This window comes from Medicago truncatula, chromosome 5 (assembly GCF_003473485.1).
Source record: "Medicago truncatula cultivar Jemalong A17 chromosome 5, MtrunA17r5.0-ANR, whole genome shotgun sequence".
NCBI lineage: Eukaryota > Viridiplantae > Streptophyta > Magnoliopsida > Fabales > Fabaceae > Medicago > Medicago truncatula.
In genome coordinates, this window is record NC_053046.1 from 33,768,659 (window position 1) to 33,793,650 (window position 24,992).

Genomic DNA, 24,992 nt, shown 5'->3' on the forward strand with positions numbered 1-24,992 from the left:
GGTCACTATGATAAACAAAAGATGTTTTTTAAAGTTCATTAAATATTTGATTTATTTGATCAATTATATAGATTAGATATAATAATTTTTCAATAAACAAAAACAATTAATTTTTACTTATAATAATAATCAAAACTTACACTTTTTTAAAAAGAGAACAGAGGTTAAGAGAGAAGAGGTACAACTTGGATGGATGACGACATATACAAATTTGATATTTTATTATTAATTAAAATGATCCGATATGTTATACTCAAAAAAGTCCAAATGAATGAGTCAAAACTATATGAAGTACCGTAAAGGACAAATATTTCGCTGCTAGATTTTTATTTAGATTTTGATTCCATGCAATCTAGTTCCAATACAATGAAGGACAACTTCATTAATCGTTCAAGTTTTTCGATGGAGCTTCCTATCCTAGCAAGGGGAGGTTTTATCCTTTCATCGAGCGAGAATTCGACTATGTCTGGTTTTGTGAATCCCTCAAATCCTTATGGTTGATAAATTTGGTGTCATTTTCTTGTGTTACTAAATTTTGTTGCCCAATTATCATTTTTGGTTATTGGCTGATGACTTCCTTGGTCGATCCACTCATGATGGTAACTTTCTTTTCCTTGACATATATATCAATTCTTTAAATCTAACTTGTCTCATAAACTTGATATGAATGTTACTTTTGACGGCCAGTTCCAACTTCACATGGAGGAGTTGAAACTACAATACTCCTTATCGGTATTTGTTTCTCTTAATCTCAATTTTCCTTCATTTGCCTTGACATACTTGTTGACATGTTTTTCTTTCGATCGAAACTGCATTACCCAAACCTTTCCCTGCTCCCGACACTAGTGGGAAGGATGCTGACAAGTAATTCAAGGGCATTGACAAATCTAAGCGAAAAATGGAGTCTATTGACATTCTTATAGATAAAAATTTGGTTGTACATTGCATCGTAGTCCATACAATTCAGGATTTTGTCCCTAATTCTGCTTCGACAAGCATGTCAGCCATCAACATCAAATACTCATCGTTGGATGTTGCCTAATTTAAATCTCTAAAATTGACACACACCTGAAGTTTACCATTTTTCTTTGCGACTAGAACTACATTTGACATACCTTATTGTCTTGACAAGTTTTGCCTTCAAAATCCTTTCAACCTCTTATTTAACCTTCTTGAATACTTCGGAAGTGAATCTTTGTTTAGCTCGTTTAACATGCTTGAATCCTTCTTTCAAAGGAATCTTATGTTCGACCAAGTCTTTGTTGAGCCAAGGTATTTCACCGTAATCCTAAGCTAAACAATCTTTAGCTAGAAAAGATTTAATATTTGGAAGTTTGATGGTCTTGGTTTTTGAAAGTATATGATAAAAGAAATGTTTAGAAATTATGGATTCATCACAATGATATAAAATTCAATTCCTAATCCTTTCTATTGTTATCGAAATCATAGTCTAACATTGAGGTAAACTAAGTAATTCATGTCCTCTTATTATCATGACTTTCTATATTACAAGTTAAGTTTAGATACCCAATATCACCTCAAGAGAATTTAGACTATTGTTATGTTTCAAAACTCTTGTTTAGTCTTATAGTTCCAACATCAACCTTCAACTTTCGTTACCTCAATTGATGCCTAAAATATTTCTTGAATACAATAAGATTAAGTTAGATTGCTTTGAAATACCATAACAAAAAGAAAAAATTACATTTATGGAAACACTATCATTTGACTACTTTCCATAATGGTTTATATAACTAGAAGTAAATAAAATTTAGCTTTATTGAAACTGCAACAACAAGAACAAAATTTCAAGTTTTCTACGTGTGATGGATGATTAAGGAAACTTAACTTACAACTCATTATATAGCCATTAAGGATATAATTTCGTGCATTAAGTAACCGCTAATGAATACGTGTTGATTATTATTGACTCGAGGTCCTTTTCGACAAACTTTAGTTTACACCAACAACGATATATTAACTTAGTTGTGAGCTTGTTCGCAAAATTATTTTTTTCTGTTGTTTAACAATGTTAAATTTGCGTTATTTTAGATGTATTATACTAAATTTAAGTGAATGGATGTTAAAATTTTTAATCAATAAAAGTTAAACAATTCTAGTATTAATCTTTATTTTTTTTGGCTAGTAGTATTAATTATAGTCCACACTAAATCTTAAAAAAAAATTATAGTCAATATACAAAATAACAAATAAATTAATTGTATCAATTAAAAGTATATTTTTAAAATGAAATATTGGTAAGTCTATACTAATTTAACAATTAGACACAAAAAAAAAAAAAAAACAAGGCGGGGTGGTCCTTCAAAATAAAAATATAGGGTGGGGTGGGGGTAATTTTTGCCTCTCAGCTTCCCAACCTTACCTCTAAAAAAACCGCACTTACACTCGTTTTAATTTAGGATTGAAATTTGGATCATCATCCTCACTCTTGAGGAGATTAACTTTTCCGCTGCACCTTAGTTGTATATTAAATAATAAAATTATATTATATTAAAAATTTATTTTCTATTGAAATGTGATTCAAATTTGTGATATATAATTAAGTATTAAGCCTCTAAAAAAATTAAGTATTAAATAAAATGAAAAGGTGTAGCAACACAAAGAAATTATATTTTACTATGGAGAGTTTGCGTGCGAAATAAATATGTACAATAGTATCTTGACCATAAAAATGTTAGTATCTTGACTATCAAGATATTATCAAATAGTAACACTAATCTCTCAATAAATATAAAATATACATATTTTTTTATAAAAATATAAAATTTATTTTATATATTAAATATAAAAGATATCAACATCTCACTCCACACTCCTACTCTAAATATTGAAAAAATCCACAACCACACTATGTGAAAATAGGAATTCTCGGCCAAAATCAGGGTGTGTTTGAAATTTATGTTGCTATGCCAATTAAGCTTATATTTGATAAAAATAAATGAGGTTATATTTTGAAGAATTTTGTAAAAGGAATTTATATTTAAAGCAGTAATAAAAATGGTCAATGGTGTCATTCAGTCAAAATATTATAAAAACAAAAAATGTTATTAAAATTGGAAAACAAAAGTGGACAAAATCCAAACCATAGATTCTATATTATTATGTACTAAAGTACTTTTCTGTCCCAAGTTATGTATTATTTTATCTTGAAGGCAAGTTAATTAATGAAAGAAGAGTGTTATTTCAATAACTTGCGACAATTTATTAGATAATTAAATTATATTCTCTCCGTCCCTAATTATAAGACCCTTTTGAGAATTTTTTTTGTCCCTTTTTATAAGACCCCTTTGTTATTTCCAACTACATTAATTATTTCTTTACATACATGCCCTTATTTATTATACATCTTTTTCTTCAATCAACAATAAATAACATGTTGAAAATATAAACTAACCTTCTTTTTTAAAGGATAAAATTGTAAAAACAATAGTGATTACAAACAACTTTAATACAAATATCCATTATATTAATTCCCGTGATTTTGGTAAAAGATTCTTATATATAGAGACGAAGGGAGGGAGTATAAAGAAATTTAGGTAGTGACATAAAAATCAAAGCAATAGAGAGAGAAAATAGAAGATCAATATACATATACAAAAGTTTCAAAAAAAAATGATTCTTCAAATATGATCTCTCTTAATCAAAAATGAAAACTTAACAGTCAAACCGACGTGGAATATAATCAGAATCATCTCAGATTCTGTTCTTCCTTCTTTCCCTTCCTTCATTCCTTACTCTCAAAGGAATCCATTTCCATTTCCATTTCAAAAAAAATGGGAGTGTTTTCCAATAAGATTGATCATGAACAACTCAATCCTGGTGATCACATCTACTCATGGAGGCAAGCATATATCTATGCTCATCATGGTATTTGTTTATTTTTTATTTTTTAAATTTATGATCTTTTTTATGTTTTTACTTTCTGGGTATTTGTTTATTGCTCTTGTTTTTGCTTTAGTTTCACATTATAGATTCTGGGTATTTTTTGTTTTTGTTTTTAATTTCGGTTTTGTCAACTTTGTGATCTAGTTGTTTCATTGCTTTGTTGTTGTGTTGGACAATTTTGTTTCATTGATTCGGGTTAGTAGTGTAATTTAACCGCAATAGTTTGTAGTTAACTTGAAATTCAACATGCTGAAGTATCAGTTGTTGTTGAGTTAAGGAAAATTGGTTGGAGATTTAACGATCATAGAGATAAATACAGGGATAGAAACAATGCTTTTATATGTTGGAACCTTTGGATCTCCCCAGATGTTAGAGGGAGAGTTGGTTCTTGCTTTGTGGTGTTTCATTGCTTTGTTGTGGTGTTAGAACTCTTTGTTTATCAAGCACTGAGTCATACACATACGCGAATACGACACTGGCATATAGACACCAGTAATAAATTTAAAAAGTGAAAGTGATCTCTTAGAATTTTGGTTGAGCCTAACTCAACTCTTACAAAACGATTTGTAAGATAAGGATTGTGCACCACTTATAAACACATTTTTTGGCTTTATCTCATTTAATGTAAGACTCTTAACACACCCCTGAATCCACATATCCAAATACAAGACTGACACATAGACACTAGACACCAATAATTATTGTAAAATGTGAAAGTGATTTCTTATAATGATTGAGTTAGGCTCAACTCTTATGAAACCGACTTGTAAGGTAAATATTGTCCACCGACTATAAACACATTTTTAGGCATTATATCATTCAACGTGAGACTCTTAACACACCCCCTCACGCACAAGATTGGACATTTGGAGCATGACCCGAATGATTGGATGGTGGTGGTCCAATTAATTTTGGATGTACTCTGATACCATTTTAGAATTTGAATTGGGCCTAACTCAACCCTTACACAACTGATTTGTAAGGTGATAATAATCCACCACTTCTATAAACACATTTTTAGGCTTTCTCTCATCGAATTTTGAGACTCTATAAAATGATTATGTGGAACTTTGTCAGACACTGAACACATCTTCAATTAAGTGTCATTGCTACATTGCACTCATGGCTTCTATCTTCTATAAAGGAGATAGGAAAATGATAAGGCTAGTATGGACACCTTAAAATGCTGTTTTAAAACTGAACTATACAGTTCAATCGGTTGAACTGTGAATCGGTACTGTGCACGGTTTGGTTGTTTGAGTGGTTCAATCGTGGTACTGTCCATGGTTTGATTATTTGAGTGGTTCAATCGTGGTACTGTTCACAGTTTGGTTATTTGAGTGGTTCGACTGCGGTTTCGTTCTGGTTCAAGCAGTTTAAAACAGTTAAACCATGACCTAAATGTCTTGAGAGTTTGATGTTTGGTTCGGTTTTTTAAACATTCTTAAACCTCGTGGTTTTGATATTTACTCAAGCCTCACTGCCCATATTTCTGACAGATACCAATCTTTAATGTTGAGTAGGGTTTGGGAACCTGTGAGTCGAGTCCTACCAGGTTGAGATTCAAAGTTCACATTATAGCTTAAAAAACTAATGAATTACTTGATATTTCTTTTGATTTTGTATTATAAATTTGTTTTACATGGAATTGCAAGTCATTGGCGGGACTTATCATTTTTTACTAGTTAGCAGCAGAGCACAAATGGAGCTGGAAGAAAATGTATGTTTTAACCTTAGAAGCAAACACATAAACCCGCCAATTAAGCCCCGATGCTCATGTTTATTTTATTAACTTTTATGTAAGTTTGGCCATTAAGGCTTCATTGTTGGAAGTTTGGCCATCATCTACCTATATATAATTTATAGTATCTTACTTACAATTTTGGTGTTTCTTTTCTTCCAATTTTACCCTTCATTTAAAGTATCTTACTTACAATTTTTTCTTTTATCCAATCAAATAGATATAAGTTTTAAACATCTATACCTGTACTGTACTGTACATAAAGAAGATACCAGATTTTGGTACTGCCATTTATTCTTTCAATTTTAACTTTTATTCAAACTATTTTGTTTTTCAATTTTATAATGAAAGCGGACCTTCATGCTAGTCTTTATAATAAAAGTCTTTTATTCTAGTTATTTCTCATGGTTTTGAAAGTTTAATCCTTATGAAATAAATTGTTGTCAGTTTAATTTTTCAGTGGAATGTAGTGATTATGGTATACCAATCCATTTTTTAAAATCTAACTAGACTATTTTATTCCTTTTCACTTCATTCTACCGTATATCACTAATCTAAACATATTCAGGTTTTGTCGAGAGTTGAGCGAGAAAAGGAGACTGGAGGGGTTTGAGGGGAAAAGGGATGGGACATGAGTACAGTCTCTCTATAACCAGAGTTTTTGGAGGGGAGGGGGAGACTTATGATTATAATATCTTTGTTTGAGTGTATTATAAAGAGGGAAGTGATTTGGGAAATTGTCCAAAGACCTTCAAAATCCTTCATCAATTCATTTTTTGAGTTCCTCAAAATTTGGAGATTTTAGTCCTATGAAGAAAAATAAACTCTATGTAAGGTTGGGGACTATCCTCCCTTCCCTTTCTTCCTTGCTTTCCTCTCAACACCTCCACACCTTTCCACTCCCAACTCCAAAATTGACCCTTAGGGGTCACTTGGACGTGGCTTAAAAATAGTATCTAAGAAAAATAAGTCTTGAAATCTGCAGGAAATCTTATGCTTATGATTTAATTGCGTTTTGTACAATAAGATACAGAAATTACGTGTTCTTTATAATCTGGCACATTTGGTTGATGTATTTGGTGAACTGTGTGTGAACGATCCATCACTATCACCAATAGTGGGTGAATCTCAGTCTTCGTTGTTTTATATTGCGCTTTTATTCCTTAAATATGATTGAACTATGGAACCATTTGGTAGTAGGATTTCCAAGTTTCAAGATATATCTACATATGGACAAACATACATGGTAAACACGCACTTTGTTTTGATATTGATTCATGTGAGGCAATGTTGTATTTGATATTTAATTAAGCTGGAAATTAACCCCATTAGCTGCACATTATGTAATCTATAGATATTTAGGAATGTATGTATTGAATGTCAATGGGGACAAAAATGTTGAGGTTGACTCACAGTCCTTCAATCCTTTTTGATATTTGAAATTTGGATACTCTAAAGGCATTGATCTTGTTGTGTGTATTAGTCCTTTAGTTCTTTTTCGATACTTGAAAATTTGAAAATTCAACTTGAAATGGACTTAGAATCTGTAATTTTATTTCTTTAATGTGTGTGATGCTGCATTTGTCATATTAGTTTTGCCAACTGTTTTGGTGCAAAATCGCAGGGATATATGTTGGTGATGGAATGGTGCTCCACTTTACAAGGGGAGGAGGGCAAGAAATTGGAACAGGAACAGTGTTGGACCGTTTCCTTTGCAGTTCATCACCCTCCAATGGCACCGACACTCCATGCCCAAAATGTGGTGACCAAAACAAGACTGATGGTGTCGTTTCTTCCTGTTTGGATTGTTTTCTCTCTGGTGATAATCTTTACCTCTTTGAGTACGGCGTCTCAGCTGCATATTTTCTAGCCAAAGCCCGAGGTGGAACTTGCACCCTTGCAGTTTCTGATCCAACTGAAGATGTCCTTCGCCGCGCTTCATTTCTTTTTGAAAATGGATTTGGCGGTTACAATGTTTTCAATAATAACTGTGAAGACTTTGCAATTTACTGCAAAACTGGTCTGCTTATCATCACAAGCATCAGTGTAGGCCGTAGCGGACAAGCTGCGTCTTGCTTGGCAGCTGCTAGTGCTGTGATTTCTACACCACTTCGTTTTATGACGACTAGTTTTAGTGGCTTGGCTGCGGTTGGCTACGGCATGTACTGTGTCAGCCGATTCGTTTCCGATATTGGAGTTCGCCGCGATGTTTCCAAAGTTCCGGTGGAAAAGCTTGTAGCTTTACCCGACATAGATGAACCTGAGAAGACACCTGAGGTGACCAAAGAAGATTAGTGTTGGTTGGAACAACTCTCATGTTCAATTTTAAGCTTATATGTATTTTAAATGTATGCTTTGTTGCTGAAGTTTAATTATCTCCCTCAAATATTTACTATTTACATTTGTGCATTTTCCTTACATATGGAAGATGTTATTCACACTCGATACTGTATCACTGACAACAATTAAGTTTTATTTAAGAACCGTGATTCTATGTTGCCTAACTTGGATATCGTCATAATATCTTGGTAGTTTTCTACATGTTCTGTGCTGGAAAATATTTCTATGGAATTGTTTAGGTGTTATTTTTTTGTAGGAATAATAAATAATGCACATGGAACGAATATTCCATTAGCGAGAGAACAACCTCTCTATCACTAGCATTTTTCGTATGGGTCGTCGTCTCATGTTAGGGTTATGTCCCTCCAGTCTTTTAGAGATCTTTTTGCCTCTTTAATGGAGGCTCTTCTTCCCCGCAATTGGGCTATGCTTGTGAAAGATTCTTCATGACCCTTAATCTATGTCCACTCTGCCGGTTAGGTGTCTGCCCCACATGAAGATATGGGCATGTACCGGCCGCCAACTAAGCCATGGTGAAAATTTTGTGGTTTGTTATTATTATCTCTTCGTTTACGCTTTTACATTGTTATGTTGGTATTTTTGTTTTTTTAATCGTATGTCAATTCTTGTGTTGTGCCTAAACTTCACTAAGCATACCTAGTTTTGTGTATGTTACATATTTTCTACTCTCTACCCTTGATCATGTGTATGCATGGTTTTTGTTTGAAATAGCTCCTTGATTTTGAACCCAACACTAATATATAGATAGTATGTGAACATTTTTTTACTGCTGGTTTTTGTGGGAGTTGATGCAACACCATCATCAGGAGAAGATTATTGGCAATCTATTTGGTCAAACACTCCTCTGCCAAAGGCTTTCTCGGATCTATTGCTGCCTTGTTAGTAATATGCATTACATGTTTTGACTTCTCATGGTGATTTTTGTTTTTAACATAATTAATATATATATACAACAAAAATTACACATGAATGGATGATAAGCGGACAACAAGATGTGTCGCACATCTAAACATTTTAATAAATACATAATGAATGGTGCCTTATAATATAAAACTATTTGTCATGATTTGGAAATAATCATTTTGGCCTAATGTGACAGATGGCAAAACTAATAACCTACCTATAAGAGTCGATGAATTGAACCAATGCTCAACACTTTTTTTCAAACAAGATCTTTATCCCTAACAATTTTATTATTACAAAGTTCAAACAAATTCTATTTTTTTAATGTTCATTATTCCTATCAAACAAATCCAATACCTTTTTGTTTAGTTAAGTTATAAATAGTATTCGACATTATAACGCGAACCTCAAATTCGACACTCGGTCTTACCATTTTAAATATGAATTTTTTATATCTTGTTGATCGAATGAATTTATCTTCAAAATTAGTGCAAACCATGTCGCGAACACCCTAACATATCGCTATTATGATAAAAAAAAATCTATTAAAAACACAATAATCTGAAGGAAAAATAATTGTTGTCGCAACGAATTATACAAGTAATTATCTTTTTTAATGTTATCGTAGTAGTTAAATATAATTTTTTTTTAGTGACATTCTAGTTTTCAATTTGTTTTAAAAATCAGATGATGCATTTGAAGCTATTAAACAAAATAAAAAGCAAGAGAAATATAAACTGGTGTTTTTGAAAATGGTAAGCATAAGAATATTATGATATAAAAAATAAAATTATAATATTTGAAGGAAAACAAAAAAATTATCTCAACTTAACAATTAATGTTATTCTTATAGATGGTAGGTTAGAAAGAAGGTATGATATGCTATCACTAAATTAAAGAGACATGACTATTTAAATAATACTATTTGCACCCTTATTTCATCATCATTATCGTCTTAGAATACAAAACAATAATTATTAGATCAGTGAAATTAGAAGAGAAAAAACAATTATTGGTTGCCATCACAATAACTAATTCAAAACTCATGAAATATTCTAACATAAGGTGAGTTCTTTTGTACTCTCTTGAGTCTGATACTACTCATAGAATCAAAGATATCTTCCAACAGTAACACATTTCTGTTTAATGCACCTAATAGCAAAAAGGAATGAATAGTTTGGTGGACAATCAATTTCTGATTGACACGCAATATACGCTGTAATGGAAAAAGACAATAAAACAATTTTAATAAACATGATTTAAGATTGTGTGCAATCTATGATAAAGAAGGAATTTTTAGAAGGATAAACAAAATGGCTTACCACCAACTTTCGTTGTGACAAGAAACAAGGAAAGCAGTAAAATCATAGTATAAACAAACTTGATAATTTCTGCCATTTCCCCCCCTTTTGCTTGTAAAAAAATATAATATGATTTGATATATTTATAGTGTATAAAGTTTGTGTTCTCTTAAAAATAATTAAATAGTTTGTATCACTTACAAAGTTGTAAAAACCATTTTATAAAATTAAAATTACTATGAAATGTTTCTTAAATATAAAAATAATTAAATATACTGTGTTTGTCCCTTTAACACACTTAATAAGTAACACAACATATTTGTCAATCATAAGAATTGATTTTCTTTTAACTACCTTTTCAATACATTTTATAACCTTTCATAATCCTAAAGAGAGAGAAAATGGACCATGCATAGTAATTTGTTGGAATAATGTACCATGGGCGTGAGAGCATATTTATGCACAAGTAAAACTTATTGCATGAGCACAACTCAGTCTCCATATATAAGGACAAACTTATTGCATTGTGATATTGTGATTGATCAATGTCACCAATGTCACCCAACTCTGTGTCACACAAGTGTTATCCATGTAAGTGGGATGTCAGTATATTTGCTTTGGTAACTTGCCATCACTTTCTTCTGTGTATTATGTGTGTCAGACAACTAGCTAATAGTATTGAAAATAGGCACTGTATGATAGCGCAGCAATTGATGCTTGTTACACAAGCAACAGAAGCAGTTTTACGATTCTAGGGTTTATGTGAATTTGTGATTTTTGAATTAGAGAGAATTGAGAGAAGAGAGAAATTATGATGAAATTGTTATTGATTTTAATGAAAATATATAAAGGAGGTAGCTTATATACAATGTCTAGCTAAGGAGGTTGAAGCACAAGCAATGTAACAAACTCTAGATCTTATTTGCTAACCTCTAACAAACTTGTAACAAACTTCATAACAAACTAAAACAAAATGTGATTAATCATTGATTGTGATTATCACTAAAACTAAACTTGAATTAAAACAAACTAACACTGTAGAGCTTTCGGTCGGATTTCGATGGGTGTATAATTCAAATCCAATTCTGTCCAATATTATCCGTTGCAAACTGAACTAAGTAAAACCGTTGACCCGCTGACCTGAATTTAACCACCCGAGACACTGTTTTGTTCATCGGATAATCTGGTTTCGGTCGGACCTCGGGTTTTTGTCCAGCCCTAATAGATGGTGCTCGTTGGAAAAACAAGAGAAAATATAAAAGTGAAAACATATATAGAAACAACGGCAAGAAGCTTGAAATGATGATATAATAACTTGAACAAAAAGAAGATGAAGATGACATGATTAAGATTTCACAAATAAATTTAAAACTTATATGGTCGTAGTTAACTTTAGGTATTATTCACCGATTTATGTAAACTAGATGGAAATAGATAAAATACGGTTGGTTTGAAGGCAGACACTCATACCCACTCATTGCATTCTTCCGTGTTTGAGTCCCAACCTAAATTTTCAAAACTCCACATTATATTCAACCATTAATTTAGGAGGAAGTCTTACATAATTACAAATATTTAGGCGCATAGAAACGCAAAAATACTAATCTCTTAATTATTTGAAAAATATATATTATTTTATTCTTTTTGCTCTCTAATTTTTCTCAAGTGTTTGAGTGTGATTAAATAGAGTATGAGTTTCACACTAGTGTACCTTAGTATGTATAGGACTATGATCATCGTGAAAAAAGATACCACAAACTTCGGAGATTGTAACTATGGTGCATGGATGCCAAAGTACACACAAGTTTATTTTTTCTTTTCAAATGACCAGGTGCACAGAAGGTTAGATCAGTGGCGGATCTTGGTGGAGACCTGCAGGTGCCACTGCATCCCCTAACTTTACTATAATTATCATATTATGCATGATAATTCAAACGGAGCATTGTTGTTGCAGTGGATTGGTGAGTTTCAAAACCCCCCAGCTGCGTGGGTTCGATCCTCGTTAGCTGTTTTTTTTATATTTTCAATTGTATTATTAATACTTTACTCAAAAAAAGAGGTCCTAATGGGAATCGAACCACCGTTCCCTATAGTTGTTCCAGGAAAATAAACCACTAGGCTAATTCATTATTTCATTAATATTTTAAAACTGATATATATATATTCTAAAAATATTTGGCACCCCTAGAAAAAAAGTTCAAGATCCGCCACTGGGTTAGATAACTCTTGGAGACAACACCAGTACCTACCACACAAGCTTTGCAATGCAGATTTAACTGTTGGTTTGCAAGTGTGAGTTATATGTCCCACATCGGATAAAATAGTAAAGGTTGAACACCTATAAGTAAGAGGACCCATAAACCCATTGCCTTAAGGTTTTGGGTAAGAGTGTGACGTATCTCTTGCTTATGTGGTTGTTCTAGCCTCGATGTGGATGGTCCCCCAAGCTTCCCCCATGACCCAACTCTGGTATCAGAGCCCCGATTCGACGAAGGGTGCGACTGAGGCAGCCGATCGTTGTGCAGAAAGCCGCAACGGCGGTACAAGCAGCAAAAAAAAAAAATAGATGCTCTCATTGTGAAATGACAATTAATAAATGAGCGTTGTTGAAATGATGATTTAGAGTTATTTCATCTATTTAGAGGTCATGTTCAAAAAAGAGTGTAGAGTATTATTGGTTTATCAAAACATGACCTCTACCCGGGAAAAAAATGATCTTGGCTAACACTCGTTCTATCAAAACAATAGTACATGACAATGTGTCACAGATTACATATGACTAGCAAATAAAGAAAAGAAAGAAAAAAAAGATAAAGTCTTGGAACACAAGCATCGTGTATCATCCTTGGAATTAGTAATTGATCATGTCTTCATTTCATATACTAATATATGGTGGAGGAAATGAAATGAGTAGTTAGACAATGTTGTGATGATGTGTCATAGATTGAATTTTGAGACATTAATAGTTCGTCACGATGATACAAAGAGGTATATGAATCATGAGTTGCTTTATGAAATTCAAAGTCAATAGTTTTGATATGTATATTAAAAAATTTGATCCACCAATCATCACGTTATTGTATTTATATTCTCAAAACTTTAGCAATGGAAAAAATGGAGAGGGTTAAAAATGAAGAGGATATTGACTGCTTGGATACTCAATCATCCCGTCGATCATTCATGTGTCATCTCTAAAAGATCAAAATACTCCAAACGACATTTAATAGCCGTTCGAGAGATTTTTAAATCAGTTAAACCAATTTAAAATGTAACTGAACCGAACTAAAATAATACCGAACAACACTTAACTAATGGAGAGGCGAACGACAGTTAAGTTCTGCTTGGCCAACGGCACTTGCAAAAATTTGGGCTTGTACCGAAAAGTATATGTTTAGAGAACTGTGATGTGCAAGTATCAAATTTCATGTGTTCTAGTAAATAAAACTAGTTGGAATATGGTGTACCTTTGTATGTGCTGGTAGCTTATTCTATGGTCAATACATTAATGTATGCTTCAAAATGATGATGAGAAAAAATAGTGTTTGGTCTTGTTGATATATACGTGCTTTTAAAAGACTAGGATGTGGCTTGAAAAAATTTCATTCTTGTTAGTTGTTAGGATATAAATTACAACTGGCTAAACAATTACAGATAGGTTGTTTGTTTTTTCCAAATCAAAAGAGTAAATGGTAGAATAAAATTAGCAAAAGCTTACGCAAAGTAGAATATTAACTTAGTTTTATATAAGGTACTTGTGATAAAATGAAGGGTAAATTAGAAAACTAATTTTACAGATAGCTTTAACTTGAAATTCTAACTTTGGTCTAAACTGTTCAAAATAATACCCTCGTGCATGTTAAAAAAATATTCATGAATTTGATACGAATAGAAAAGCTTGATGGGAAAACCGTTAAGAATACTTCAGTGTTAAAGTCTTTCAATTTGACCACGCGGCCGGGGGGTTCAAGTCCCACCAGCATGTTTTTTTTTAGAATCTTGTCAAGGCCGGTTCCAAGCTCGAGTAAAAGGAGAGGGTTGTGTTAGACCTCGACAGTCAACGTAAAACTTTGTCGAATCCCTATGACATGGACCAAATATAAAATAGTGTTTGCCTGGAAGCAACGCGCTATAAAGTTCACATACAGTGTCAAATGAGCAAGAGTCGCTGCATCGCCGCTGGACCAACCCCACTTAGTGGGATAAGGCTTGGTTGTTGTTGTAGAAAAGCTTGATGGGGATGGTCAAATAATACAGACAATACACAAATACAACTTCCTTAGAATTGGGTATTTTATGTTTTAGGACAAAATTGTGATTCCTCTAAAGTGCAAAATTTTATATATGGTAGAAAGATGCATTAAAAGAAAAATATTAGCCTTTGCGTCTAATACAACACATTCTCCTACCAATTATTCATGTGCCTGATGACCATGGATCTAGATAATTTATCATCTCAATCCCAACATTTCGTGTTTAGTTCAGATTATACAATCCTCACGTGTAAAAAACAAAGGTGTTTGTTGCTCGTTTGGACTGTGTAGGACTGTAATACAGACAAAAGACGTGTTTTGAGAAATGTTGTGTTAGTTGGAATAACAGCGTAAAATCCTACAATGAAGTGAAAGAAATTTCAACTACTCGTGTGGGAAGCATATAAATATTGACATAACTACACTACTCATACTCCTAGATTTCTAACTGTACAATTCATGCAAGATTTAACCAAATGCTACAACAATAGCAGTAACACCATATTTCTGCTTTTGGCACACAAGTTTACAAATTGGTCCAAAAGTTTGCCCTAAATTTTTCGTCTTTCTTTTGCGATAATTTCAACAATCCTGATACAAATAATAATAGTAAACATGGAATAGACAATACATAGTATATTCAGAATATGCAAGGTTGATATATAGTGCTCAAACATAAGTAACAAATACGCGATAGTAGTAGTAGTAGTAGTAATAATAGTACGTAGTTGTCAATTTGACCGTAGGATCTGAAGGAATACTTTGTGATATTATCTCAGTATTCAAGTGAGCCTAATGATGGTAGTCCAGAAACAATGTCGTGAGATTCTGCACCAGTGTTGTTCATCCTTTGTCCAGAACTTGGACCAAGGGATTCTATCGCTTCTTCTCCCATTTTCTGAATATCTTCAGGAGAAAGTATTTTGATATACCAAACATTATTGACAAATGATCTGCAAGAGGTTATCAAATAACCAAACAACAAAATGTCAAAACTTTAGTCAATTGAAATAAATAATTACCTATAGCATATAATATGCATCGGTCTCATATTAAGCGTCGTATAATAAGGTTATGCACATTTTTAAAGAAAATCACTAAATGTACTAATTTTTATGATAAAATAAGCTTCATTTACTAAACTACTCTTATTAATAGTAGTTAGTGGAATAGCTAGATTGGTTGATATACAAAAAATAAGGGTATATTAGTGAAGAAAAAAATAATAATACGTCGGTGGTAATCTAAAATGACATAATATTGGACACAAATATTTTGGATGTGGCACTTAATGTGAGACAGGAAGTACTATTGTATAATTTGAACTCTATACTTACTCCCACGGATCGTCTCCAAGGAGAAGAACATCGTTCTCCCTGTCGACAAATACAAGCTGCCAGCCTGATCTAAGAGGATCTTCAAATTTCCCCTCGATTCCAAACATCTGAGCCAACTCCTCCCGCAGCTCGTGATAGCTGTTGAACCGCGAGATGTCAAGTGAGCGCCCTACTGAACCTGATTTGTATACCTGTGAAAAAGATAAAAACTAAACAATCAATTTTAAATAAAAGAAAGGCTGAAAAAGCTGCAGCTAATAATAATATATATGAATAAGACCTTCACAAATATCGGTGTCTGGTTTTGCGCATCAACTTGCCCTGCACTTTGCAACAACTCCGATGAATCTTGCATGCAAGGATATGGAGAACCCTGGAAACTAGACTCCCCTAACGGCATTGTCGATGCATCGGCATGAGCAGATGCAGTAGTATAACGAGGGACAGTGGTAGGGAGCAGAAGGCCAGACGAATCGATATTGACCCCAAACAGAACAGAATTTTGGGCATCTGAGCTGCAATGTGGCGGTACGATTGATGTATCTCTTCCGGAATACTGCACATGCGACATCGAATTGCCAATGGCATCGACCTGCGAAGGTGAATACTTTGAGGCCCATGATTGTTGAGGTGACTGTTCAGTCAGCATAGAATGACCACTTCTGGATAAATTCAACAGATTGCCACTCCCTTCAGAAGAAAGTGAACCAAGCATGTTTTGACCCGGCGAAACCGAAGCAGTAAACTTCATGCCTGAATCTATGAAATCTGGTTTTGTGTATGATGGTGAAGGCAAACTAGAGTGTTGCTTCTGATGGAGCGGATCACCTTGAATTAAAACTGAATCTTGATAACTGTGTTGCTGTGTTTGGTTTTCTCGATTGTTGTGCGATTTCTGAAGGATGTGCTGAGAAAGATTCTCCGCCAACCCTTGGCCTTGTGGTTGCATGATATTATTAGTCGATACGGATTGCTGAATTGCTTGTTGTTGCTGAAGTTGCATGGGACTGAGGTTTCCTGATTGTTGATAATTGAAAGGCTGTTGAAAATTCATCATCTGTTGCCTTAATAGATCTACATTCCCTTGGTTCTGCAAACCAGCAGCAGCCAACATGGCTTGGTATTGCTGATTATGATCATTTCCGAGCAAAGTTGGATCGAGTCTTGGCTGCATCCAGGGCAACAATCCAGCACCTTGAAAATTCATGGCATTAAGACCATGGTCTCCAGGACCGCCTCGCATCCACATTAGTCCATTAGTTGCCTCATCTCTGCCATCTGTAACAACATCCTTTGTAAAGAAAGGAGACAAAAGAAGTGTCCTCAAAACCACCACAGCCAACTTTCATAATGAGGGGGTAGGAGACACTAGGACAATTAAATGTAGATAAACAAAAGGAAATTTAAAGCCCTTAGGTTTTGGACACGACGGTAGGAGGAAATATGAATCGTAAAAAAATTCATGCGACGGACTTAAACACTGATTCTACAATGCAGTAGTTAAAAGGAAGATAAGCAAATAAATAAAATTAAAAATATGTACCAAGAAAAGAAGAAGTGCCAGGATGCCATGGTCGTTTCAATCTAAGGGGAAATAGTGATGGATACATTGGAAATGTAGTTAAAGGCTCAATTTCCCATAACGATACCCGTGGCTGTCTTTCCCCAGCTGTTGATTCATCCCAACCAACCTATGCACAATGGATGAAACAAGATAAACAGGTTAAAACTTTTAAAACATTGAATGAAATTCGCTAATATATGGAATACAAATTACGCTGAAACCTTGAACCTATTAAAACCTAGTCAAGAAGGTGAACTAAAGAACCTATTGAATTTGAACATGATTTGTGTTGCTGTATTCCAGGTTATGTAAGAAGAAAATAACTAGTTGATCTAGAAGGTGAACTACGATTACAGAAAATATGCAGGTAGTAATCCAGACAAATTACAAAAAACCTCATGGTTTAAGGATGAAAAGGAATACAAAGTAAACTTTATGAAACAGGATTAGAGATTTCAAGTGTTTTTGAAAGGTTTATTTATCAAAGACAGGCCCCGTCATGACTAGAGCTCAAAGTCCCAAGACAGCAAAGTTACCATTGTACTAACATTCTCCCTTAGTCTTATGTTTCGAAGGAGCATTTTCATATAAACTGCTATCCAATTTTATGTATTACATTGTGATGATCTTGCTTACCTTAACAGACCTCCAATGAGAATTTGGCCACCGAACAGGATCCATGTCACTTATGCTAGTTATAGTACCCATGTACCTGCACAAACAAGGTGGCACATGCATAAGTAGAGGGAATATAGTATAGTGCTGTCAAGTGTCAATAACGGATTGCAGAAAATAGAGGAATGCCAAAATTCGGCTAATTGAAATAGCAGGCAGATAGCATTGTGGAAAACTAAAGGAAGCGGCATAGCAGTTGAATAAGTCAATTATATGTCAAAAAAAGGCATGCTTCATACAAATAAAAAGGAAATTGACGGAGTACATGGCTTATATATTGAAAGGTTTACATACCAAGGTGAATATGGGGGTAATGCTCCGTAATTCTAGCATTGCTAACAACACACTCTATTGCTTACATTTTTTAACACTTCTAGTTACATTTTATAACGCGCTTTCTTTTATTGGTTAAAATTCATATGGATCCTACTAAATTTATATGGGACCCACATAAACTTTAACCAATAAAAGAGTGTGTTAGAAAGTGCGTTAGAGAGTGTTGCTAGCACTCTTACAAAAACTTGGTCACGATTGCCACACATGCAGTATCTTCAGTTTTATATTTTAAAAAACCTTAAAAATTGTTTTTTTTCGGTATTTCAGCTGTATGAACTAGCAGAAACCGGAATAGCGGTCGTTATTGCTTTGATATAAAACTAGAATAGTGTCATGGTTTTCATAGCAGATTCATCAAAATCCACTATGCTATAATGTTATAGGGTCGCTATTTGACAATGAGTGCCAAACTATCAAAGTATAATATTTTTCCCTTAATTACAGCTACTAAATTCAAATCCCAAATTTTTTTGAGGCCACGGTAAGAGGCTCACGTCCCATAAACAAAACATGTAAGCACAGGCAAAGGCGCAGTACGAGACAATGGCACTTAGCAGATTGGTTTCTATTTTGACTACCTTCAGGCGGTAACTGCTAACCTTTTTTGCTCTTCTCAGATCCCAAAATTTAAAGGTGATAAAAAAAATATATGAGCAAATGCTCTCTTTCCAGTTAATTAACCAATAGCCTTGTGGGATCGGTCCCCTAGATTAGTCGGTTCTTGGACCGGATACCAATTTTTCAAAACAAAAATCAAACAGTAGCCTGGTGGATCTATTTAATAACCTTAAGTCCAAGTTAAATTTGCCACCTTAGAGAATATAGATGTAGATGCCACATCAATCAATCTCATAATAAAATAAAACAATTTCAAAAGGCATAATTTATGTAATACACATTTATGATTATCCTACCAAATAACTATTATGATATACTTTAAAACCATAAATCCAGTTATCAATAAACTTGCCTTCGTAGAGAGTATAGATGCAGATATCAATATCAACCTCACAATACATTGGCAATTTAAAAGGTATAGCTTCTGTCATACTACACATCTATAAATATAACTAAAATAATCCTAACAAAATTATGTCTACAATGTAAACCAAATCAATATACGTTCAGAGAAAAAATAAATGATGGCAACAAGTACCTGCGGACACTTGATTCTTCAGTCTCAAAAAGCATCCTGAAACGCATACCGACAGAAACGCGTGTATGGTACACAGCTTTGATATATTTTGAGAGTGGTATGACGAACTCGGATGGACTAGCCCTGCCGATGATGTAGGTTTCAAATGATAAGTTATGATTTCTTACAAATAAGTATCAAAAGTATAAATTTAGAAAACAAACACAACCTTGGATTAAAGAACACTGTAAAGCAGCTATTAGTTGCTGCAGCATGTGCTGCAGCTGCAAGAAGTCCAATGTGCATGCTATCACTTGAAAGAACTGATGATGGCATAACAGTTTGTGGCCTACTGGCACGACGTATTCCCAAAAGAAGCTGATTCTTTTCATTCCTATCAAAGAAAATACAGATAATAACAATAAACAAGCAGTTTGCACCATCGATGAGGAATAAAAAGTATTCAGATTTCAGAAAGGTGGAACAAAATGTATACCAAATGAAAAGCACAGAATCTCCAGCTACTAGTCTTTTTGCACTAACAAATACGCTCCAGCCTGTGGTAAGAAGGTGTCGTTTTGGCTGTCCTGAAATGATAATGAAGCAATACACATATCATATCACGCATAAATTACAATAAAGCTAACAATCTCAAGTCAAATATGAGTGTGATTCGTAATGACATAGGCATAGACGCATAGCAGCTCTAATTTAAAAAATAAAAGGAAAAAAAAAACCACCTAGCTTTATGCTTCTTTTTTATAATGGAAACACTAACTTTGAACCAAGAAAAAGGGCAAACATACTATTAACTAAAGTAAATTAAAACGATGGTAGAAAACCAAAAGCTTCTATTTCAAGTAAGTAGTTATTACATCCAATATCTGTTTTCTTTAGTTAATATTACAAATTATGTGCAATGCAACAAAATTTGTGAGATAATTGACACATAGAAGTTCCACTAAGGTACCAAATAAAATCTAACATCACTGGCAACGAAGACCAGTGAACCCAAAAGTTGTGTTTGCTAATTTTTTTCTATCAGGTGACTTAGAAGCTTGCTTGAGCTTCTACGAAATACAATTCAACTTTCACAGACAACAATCAATTCATTCGGCCTTACGTTGAGAGATTACTGGCAGTGTAACGTTGGCCAAGAAGTGGCAAAGCCAGTAACTCAACTATCTTGTGTTTTTTATATGTTAAATCTTTATAATGTAGAAGGATTTGAATCAATCCCTTTACATATGACCAATTTCCTAACAGAATCATTTCACTAATAGACTTTATTGAATGATTCTAAAGTTGTTTATACCTTCTTAAAAAACGTGGTAAAAAGTAAATATCCCAAAGAGACAAAGTGCGTATTTGGATCATAGTGACCTGGTTCGCGATTGGCTTCAGTATGTGGTACATACGTGGTACGCAACCCTCAAAGTATTAGGTATGTGGGGGGTATACAAAGTTGGAACGCTATTTCAGTTCATGGTAGGTTCTAATATACTAATGGTAAACTGTGAATTAAAAAATTTATTCAGTTACAAACAACAATAAATTATGATAAATATTAACACTATCAATAAAAATTAACTTTGACAAACATAATTGTCTTGTGTTAAATAAATAGATAATTTTTGTTGTAGAATCTATCAATGATTTATGATATAATATACTGCTAGTGTTTTTAATAAAAATTGTAAATTAATTTTAGAAATTAGTTCTATACTTTTAAAGAAATAAGTAAAATAATAAAAGATAAAGTATAGTTTTGCTAAAAAAAGCAGTGAAGTTATTTATGATGATGCCTACATCCTGTTCCTGATGCTGTTTTAAGGAATTTTGTAGTTTTTTAAAAACAAACAGTTAAGTCCCACATCAGAAAGTTTGGCAAGCAACCAAGAGGGAAATGGGCTATAAATAAGTTGTGTTGACTGTAGTTCTAAGTGTGCAAACCAAATGTTAATGTAATGCACATGTGGTCCCAGTGTTCCAATGCTTATTAAAAGTGGCCATTTTCCAATGCAGTTAAAAGAAAATCATCTATACTATGTTTTCTTTTTCTGAGCTATTTTTAGCTCAATACAACTGCATATTGCTTTCTCTATCCGGTGCTTGGTTTTGTGTGAACTGTCAACAAATATGAGCAAACCAATACGTAAAAGTACCGCGAATTGGTTTGCAGTTCCCTAGGGGTGTGGTGAACTATGTGACTATTATTTGGATTGGCAGTGAGTTTGGCAGAATCAGATTGGGATACTGTAATTTTAGCAAAAACTACTTTTTGGAGCTGAACAAAATCACAGTGCTACCATGACTTCGCCAAACTCATTGTCAATCCAAAATATGCACTAATTACTTATGCTAGTAGCATTATGTTTCCAAATTATAACTGCAAAGTGCCATAAAAAACCTATTGATTTGCTTAAAAACATGTTCATATCACTTACGTCTGAGTATTCATGTTTCTCACGGGACACAAACTTGAGAGATCTTATTATTTCACCGCACCATTTGTTAATAACGGTTTGATTGATATTTGATGTTAGCAGATGACAGCCATTACTAACAATGGTCAGAATTTTAAGGACAGATGATAATAGCAAGCTGACAACGTACTATAAGTTGTAATTTTGGAGCTAATGAGTTTTGCTCGTATATATTCACAAATTTCATGATAGGTATAACAGAAATTTTCTCACAAGTACCAAGTTAAAAGTATCCTTTTTAATAGGCAAAAGTTGGTAAGATGGTGGCTACGGTAGTTTCCAGGGTTTGAAACCAGGAACTCCTTCTCAAACTCCTTTTTGTCCCTTAGCTCACTAACCGAGCTACCTATGTGGGACACCAAGTTATGTGTACATGATGCTAATACATGTGTAAAAAGGAGGCTTCCCAGACCTTGAAGTCACTAATGGTATGCTAGACACCAGTGACTACTAACTTGACTAAATTAATTGCGCATCAGGATTCTGGTGAAGGTCCCAATTTAAAATTGTCTTAATTTGTGCGTAAGAGATCAAGCTAGTCAAGATCAAGATCCTACCTAGGATCTTGTTCAAAAAAAAGATCCTACCTAGGACAGGAATACCCAAATATAAATCATATTCAAATATATAGATCATGCATATAAAACGACGTGAACAAGCAAATAAGCTTAAAATCACAACTAACATCACCTCAACTAACATTTAATTAAACTGCAATACGATTGCATAAGCAAGTCTCAAGCTACAACTCAAGTAAAGTTACAACTGAACGTGGAAAACAAGTTGTTGACCGCGTGATAGGGGTGCGTTTTTTGTTGTGTGAAGTGCCATGGAAAGTCCGCATACAGTGAAACTATAAAACTTCAACATAACCAAACTAACAAGATACTGTAACATATATGAAGTCAACAATGGATTAGAAACTAACCCCGAAAAATATGTCGAAACTTCCACTCAACATCATGGAGATCCCTAGCAATAAGTTCTTGAGCAGGAGGTTGCTGTGAGAAATCCTGCACAGCCCAAATAGAAGATAAATATATCCATATCAAACTAGAATCAAACAGAAAGGGAAAAAAAAATCAGGGACACTACCAATGGAGGAAAAACTTTCTCAGCTGCACGACGAGGAACGGAGAACCCTCCATGTGTGCTTGTATCACTCGCCGTCAATGTCTTGCAAAAATAATTTGTAGGCTGCTTACTTGGAATCCCCAATTCCATAGGAAGAAACGTATCTTTCTGCTCTTGCTACAAGCACAATTACAAACACATTTAAAAAAAAAAAAACTCTCATTACACGAACAAAACATCAAGTCGGAGAATAAAAGGATAGCATACCGGAGTCAACGGCTGTAGCGTCATTTGAGCATACACTTCGTCTGTTTCAACATCTGCCTGAAAATTAACACAAGCTCTAGTTGACTGAACTCATTCACTTATATTGGAGATAAACCTAACTCACAACTATCATAACTACGTCTACAATGAAGATATAAATATTGCACTCACATGCATTGTAACATTATGAAGTTGGCATATCAACTGAGGCGGCAAACTAGGATAATTCGGTATTTGCCCATCAATTTCTCTGTTGGTTGTGGCAGAAACCTAGAATCATTGTTCAGCAAAAGTTCAGCTCAACAACTTCCAATAACAACAACAAAAAGAAACTGCCACATTTGAGTCTCTTTCAAACCAAAGTTTGCAAGAAAAATTATGTATCACTCATAGCATGTAAAACTAGACAACACTGAAACAATAAGGAGTTGTAGTAGGAAATAGGGTTTAAAATAGCACCTGCTCACTATGACCTTGAGGGAAGTAAACCACACGAGTCCCTGCAGTTGGTAGAGAAACTAAGGGACCCGCACATGCATGCCATAGCTCAGAATTCAAACACTTCTTCTCCCCTCCTATTACCATAATTTCACACATCAAATTATCTCATACAAAAAAGGAAACAACAATGATATTGAAGCATAAACAAAAGGGGTTTTTTGAAAGTGACACATAGTCATATACTATTCAATATTCATCTACAATTCTACTACATGTATAAAACATACAGCAGACCCCCCCAACAAGGAGCTCAGAATAGGGTACCACATACTATTCAATATTCATCTACAAATCAACATGTATAAAATTCGCTCGAGAGGGATTAATCTATACAGTTGCACGCAGATGATACTAAAACTCGCTCGAGGGATTAATCCCTGTAATTGCACACAAATGATACTAGTTCACAAAAAAAAAATTAGAGAAAAGAGAAAATGATACCTTCATGACCCTGCTGACTCATTCCTGATGTTGAAAGCTTCATAACACACAAGCTATACCTTTTTTTTCCTCTTTAAAAAGACACAATTTTTAGCAATCACACAGACACATTGAACCCTAACTCAGAGTCCCCATCCTCAATTTCCCCAAACCCATTATTACATTCACTCATACCTCTCTCCCACTTTCCAATGCACTCCATCCCAACACACACACACAAAAAAAAAAACACTAATTTCTATAATCAAACATTACCTTAAAAAACCAACATCATGGGATCCATGTGAATAGTTACAAAATCATTAACAAACAAAAGAAACTAAGAAACCCCACCAAAAAAAAACCTTAAAAAAAGTAATAAAAAACCCTTCTTTGCAAAAAGGGTTTTTGTTAATAAGAACAACTATGAAGCAGAGTTAAGAAAAACTATGACCCTTATGAGCCAAAAGAGGAAACCAAGTGAAACATACAATCAACATAAACAAAAACATGAAGAAAAGTGGCACGTTACTCAAGAAAACCATTGAAATGAAACTGAAGAAGAGAATATGAATGTGAAAAAAATACACAGAAAGTGAGTTTGAAGTGTAATGAAGTAAAGTCCTTGTTTTGTGGCCAATCACTTTCTGATAGAGACACAAGTGAGAGATTTTTGGGTTTGAAATGAAGAGAGAAGAGAGAGAAAGAAAAGTAAAAGGAAGAGTCTTTGCCATA

At 33.8% G+C, this 24,992-nt stretch overlaps 2 protein-coding genes and 1 long non-coding RNA gene across 3 annotated transcripts; 1 reads left to right on the forward strand and 2 right to left on the reverse strand.

The window, feature by feature from the left end:
* Positions 1 to 3,662: 3,662 nt before the first annotated feature.
* Positions 3,663 to 8,151, forward strand: LOC11435333 (protein LEAD-SENSITIVE 1). The gene is made up of 2 exons (XM_003616064.4): positions 3,663 to 3,888; positions 7,272 to 8,151. Exons 1-2 carry the CDS (start codon positions 3,795 to 3,797, stop codon positions 7,940 to 7,942), a joined length of 765 nt encoding a protein of 254 aa, XP_003616112.1. The 5' UTR covers positions 3,663 to 3,794; the 3' UTR covers positions 7,943 to 8,151.
* A 1,558-nt stretch (positions 8,152 to 9,709) lies between these two features.
* LOC11431610 (uncharacterized) lies at positions 9,710 to 10,392 on the reverse strand. Its single transcript, XR_003012480.2, has 2 exons — positions 10,234 to 10,392; positions 9,710 to 10,127 (listed from the first exon to the last, which is right to left on the reverse strand). It is a non-coding gene; the product is annotated as an uncharacterized lncRNA (long non-coding RNA).
* A 4,526-nt stretch (positions 10,393 to 14,918) lies between these two features.
* Positions 14,919 to 24,963, reverse strand: LOC11432564 (auxin response factor 8). Its single transcript, XM_003616067.4, has 14 exons — positions 24,279 to 24,963; positions 23,796 to 23,911; positions 23,508 to 23,606; positions 23,337 to 23,393; positions 23,091 to 23,246; positions 22,924 to 23,008; positions 20,006 to 20,096; positions 19,739 to 19,903; positions 19,531 to 19,653; positions 18,000 to 18,075; positions 17,343 to 17,490; positions 16,080 to 17,077; positions 15,800 to 15,990; positions 14,919 to 15,415 (listed from the first exon to the last, which is right to left on the reverse strand). The coding sequence occupies exons 1-14, from the start codon at positions 24,319 to 24,321 to the stop codon at positions 15,238 to 15,240; spliced, it is 2,526 nt and encodes an 841-aa protein (XP_003616115.1). The 5' UTR covers positions 24,322 to 24,963; the 3' UTR covers positions 14,919 to 15,237.
* Between the last annotated feature and the right edge of the window lie 29 nt (positions 24,964 to 24,992).

Coding starts and splice junctions, on each gene's coding strand:
- LOC11435333 (XM_003616064.4), top strand. CDS start 3,795: ATGGGAGTGTTTTCCAATAAGATTGATCATGAACAACTCAATCCTGGT. Junction 3,889..7,271: donor ATATATCTATGCTCATCATG/GTATTTGTTTAT, acceptor GCAAAATCGCAG/GGATATATGTTGGTGATGGA.
- LOC11432564 (XM_003616067.4), bottom strand. CDS start 24,321: ATGAAGCTTTCAACATCAGGAATGAGTCAGCAGGGTCATGAAG. Junction 23,394..23,507: donor TTCATAATGTTACAATGCAT/GTGAGTGCAATA, acceptor GTTAATTTTCAG/GCAGATGTTGAAACAGACGA. Junction 20,097..22,923: donor GTTTCGACATATTTTTCGGG/GTTAGTTTCTAA, acceptor TTATCATTTCAG/GACAGCCAAAACGACACCTT.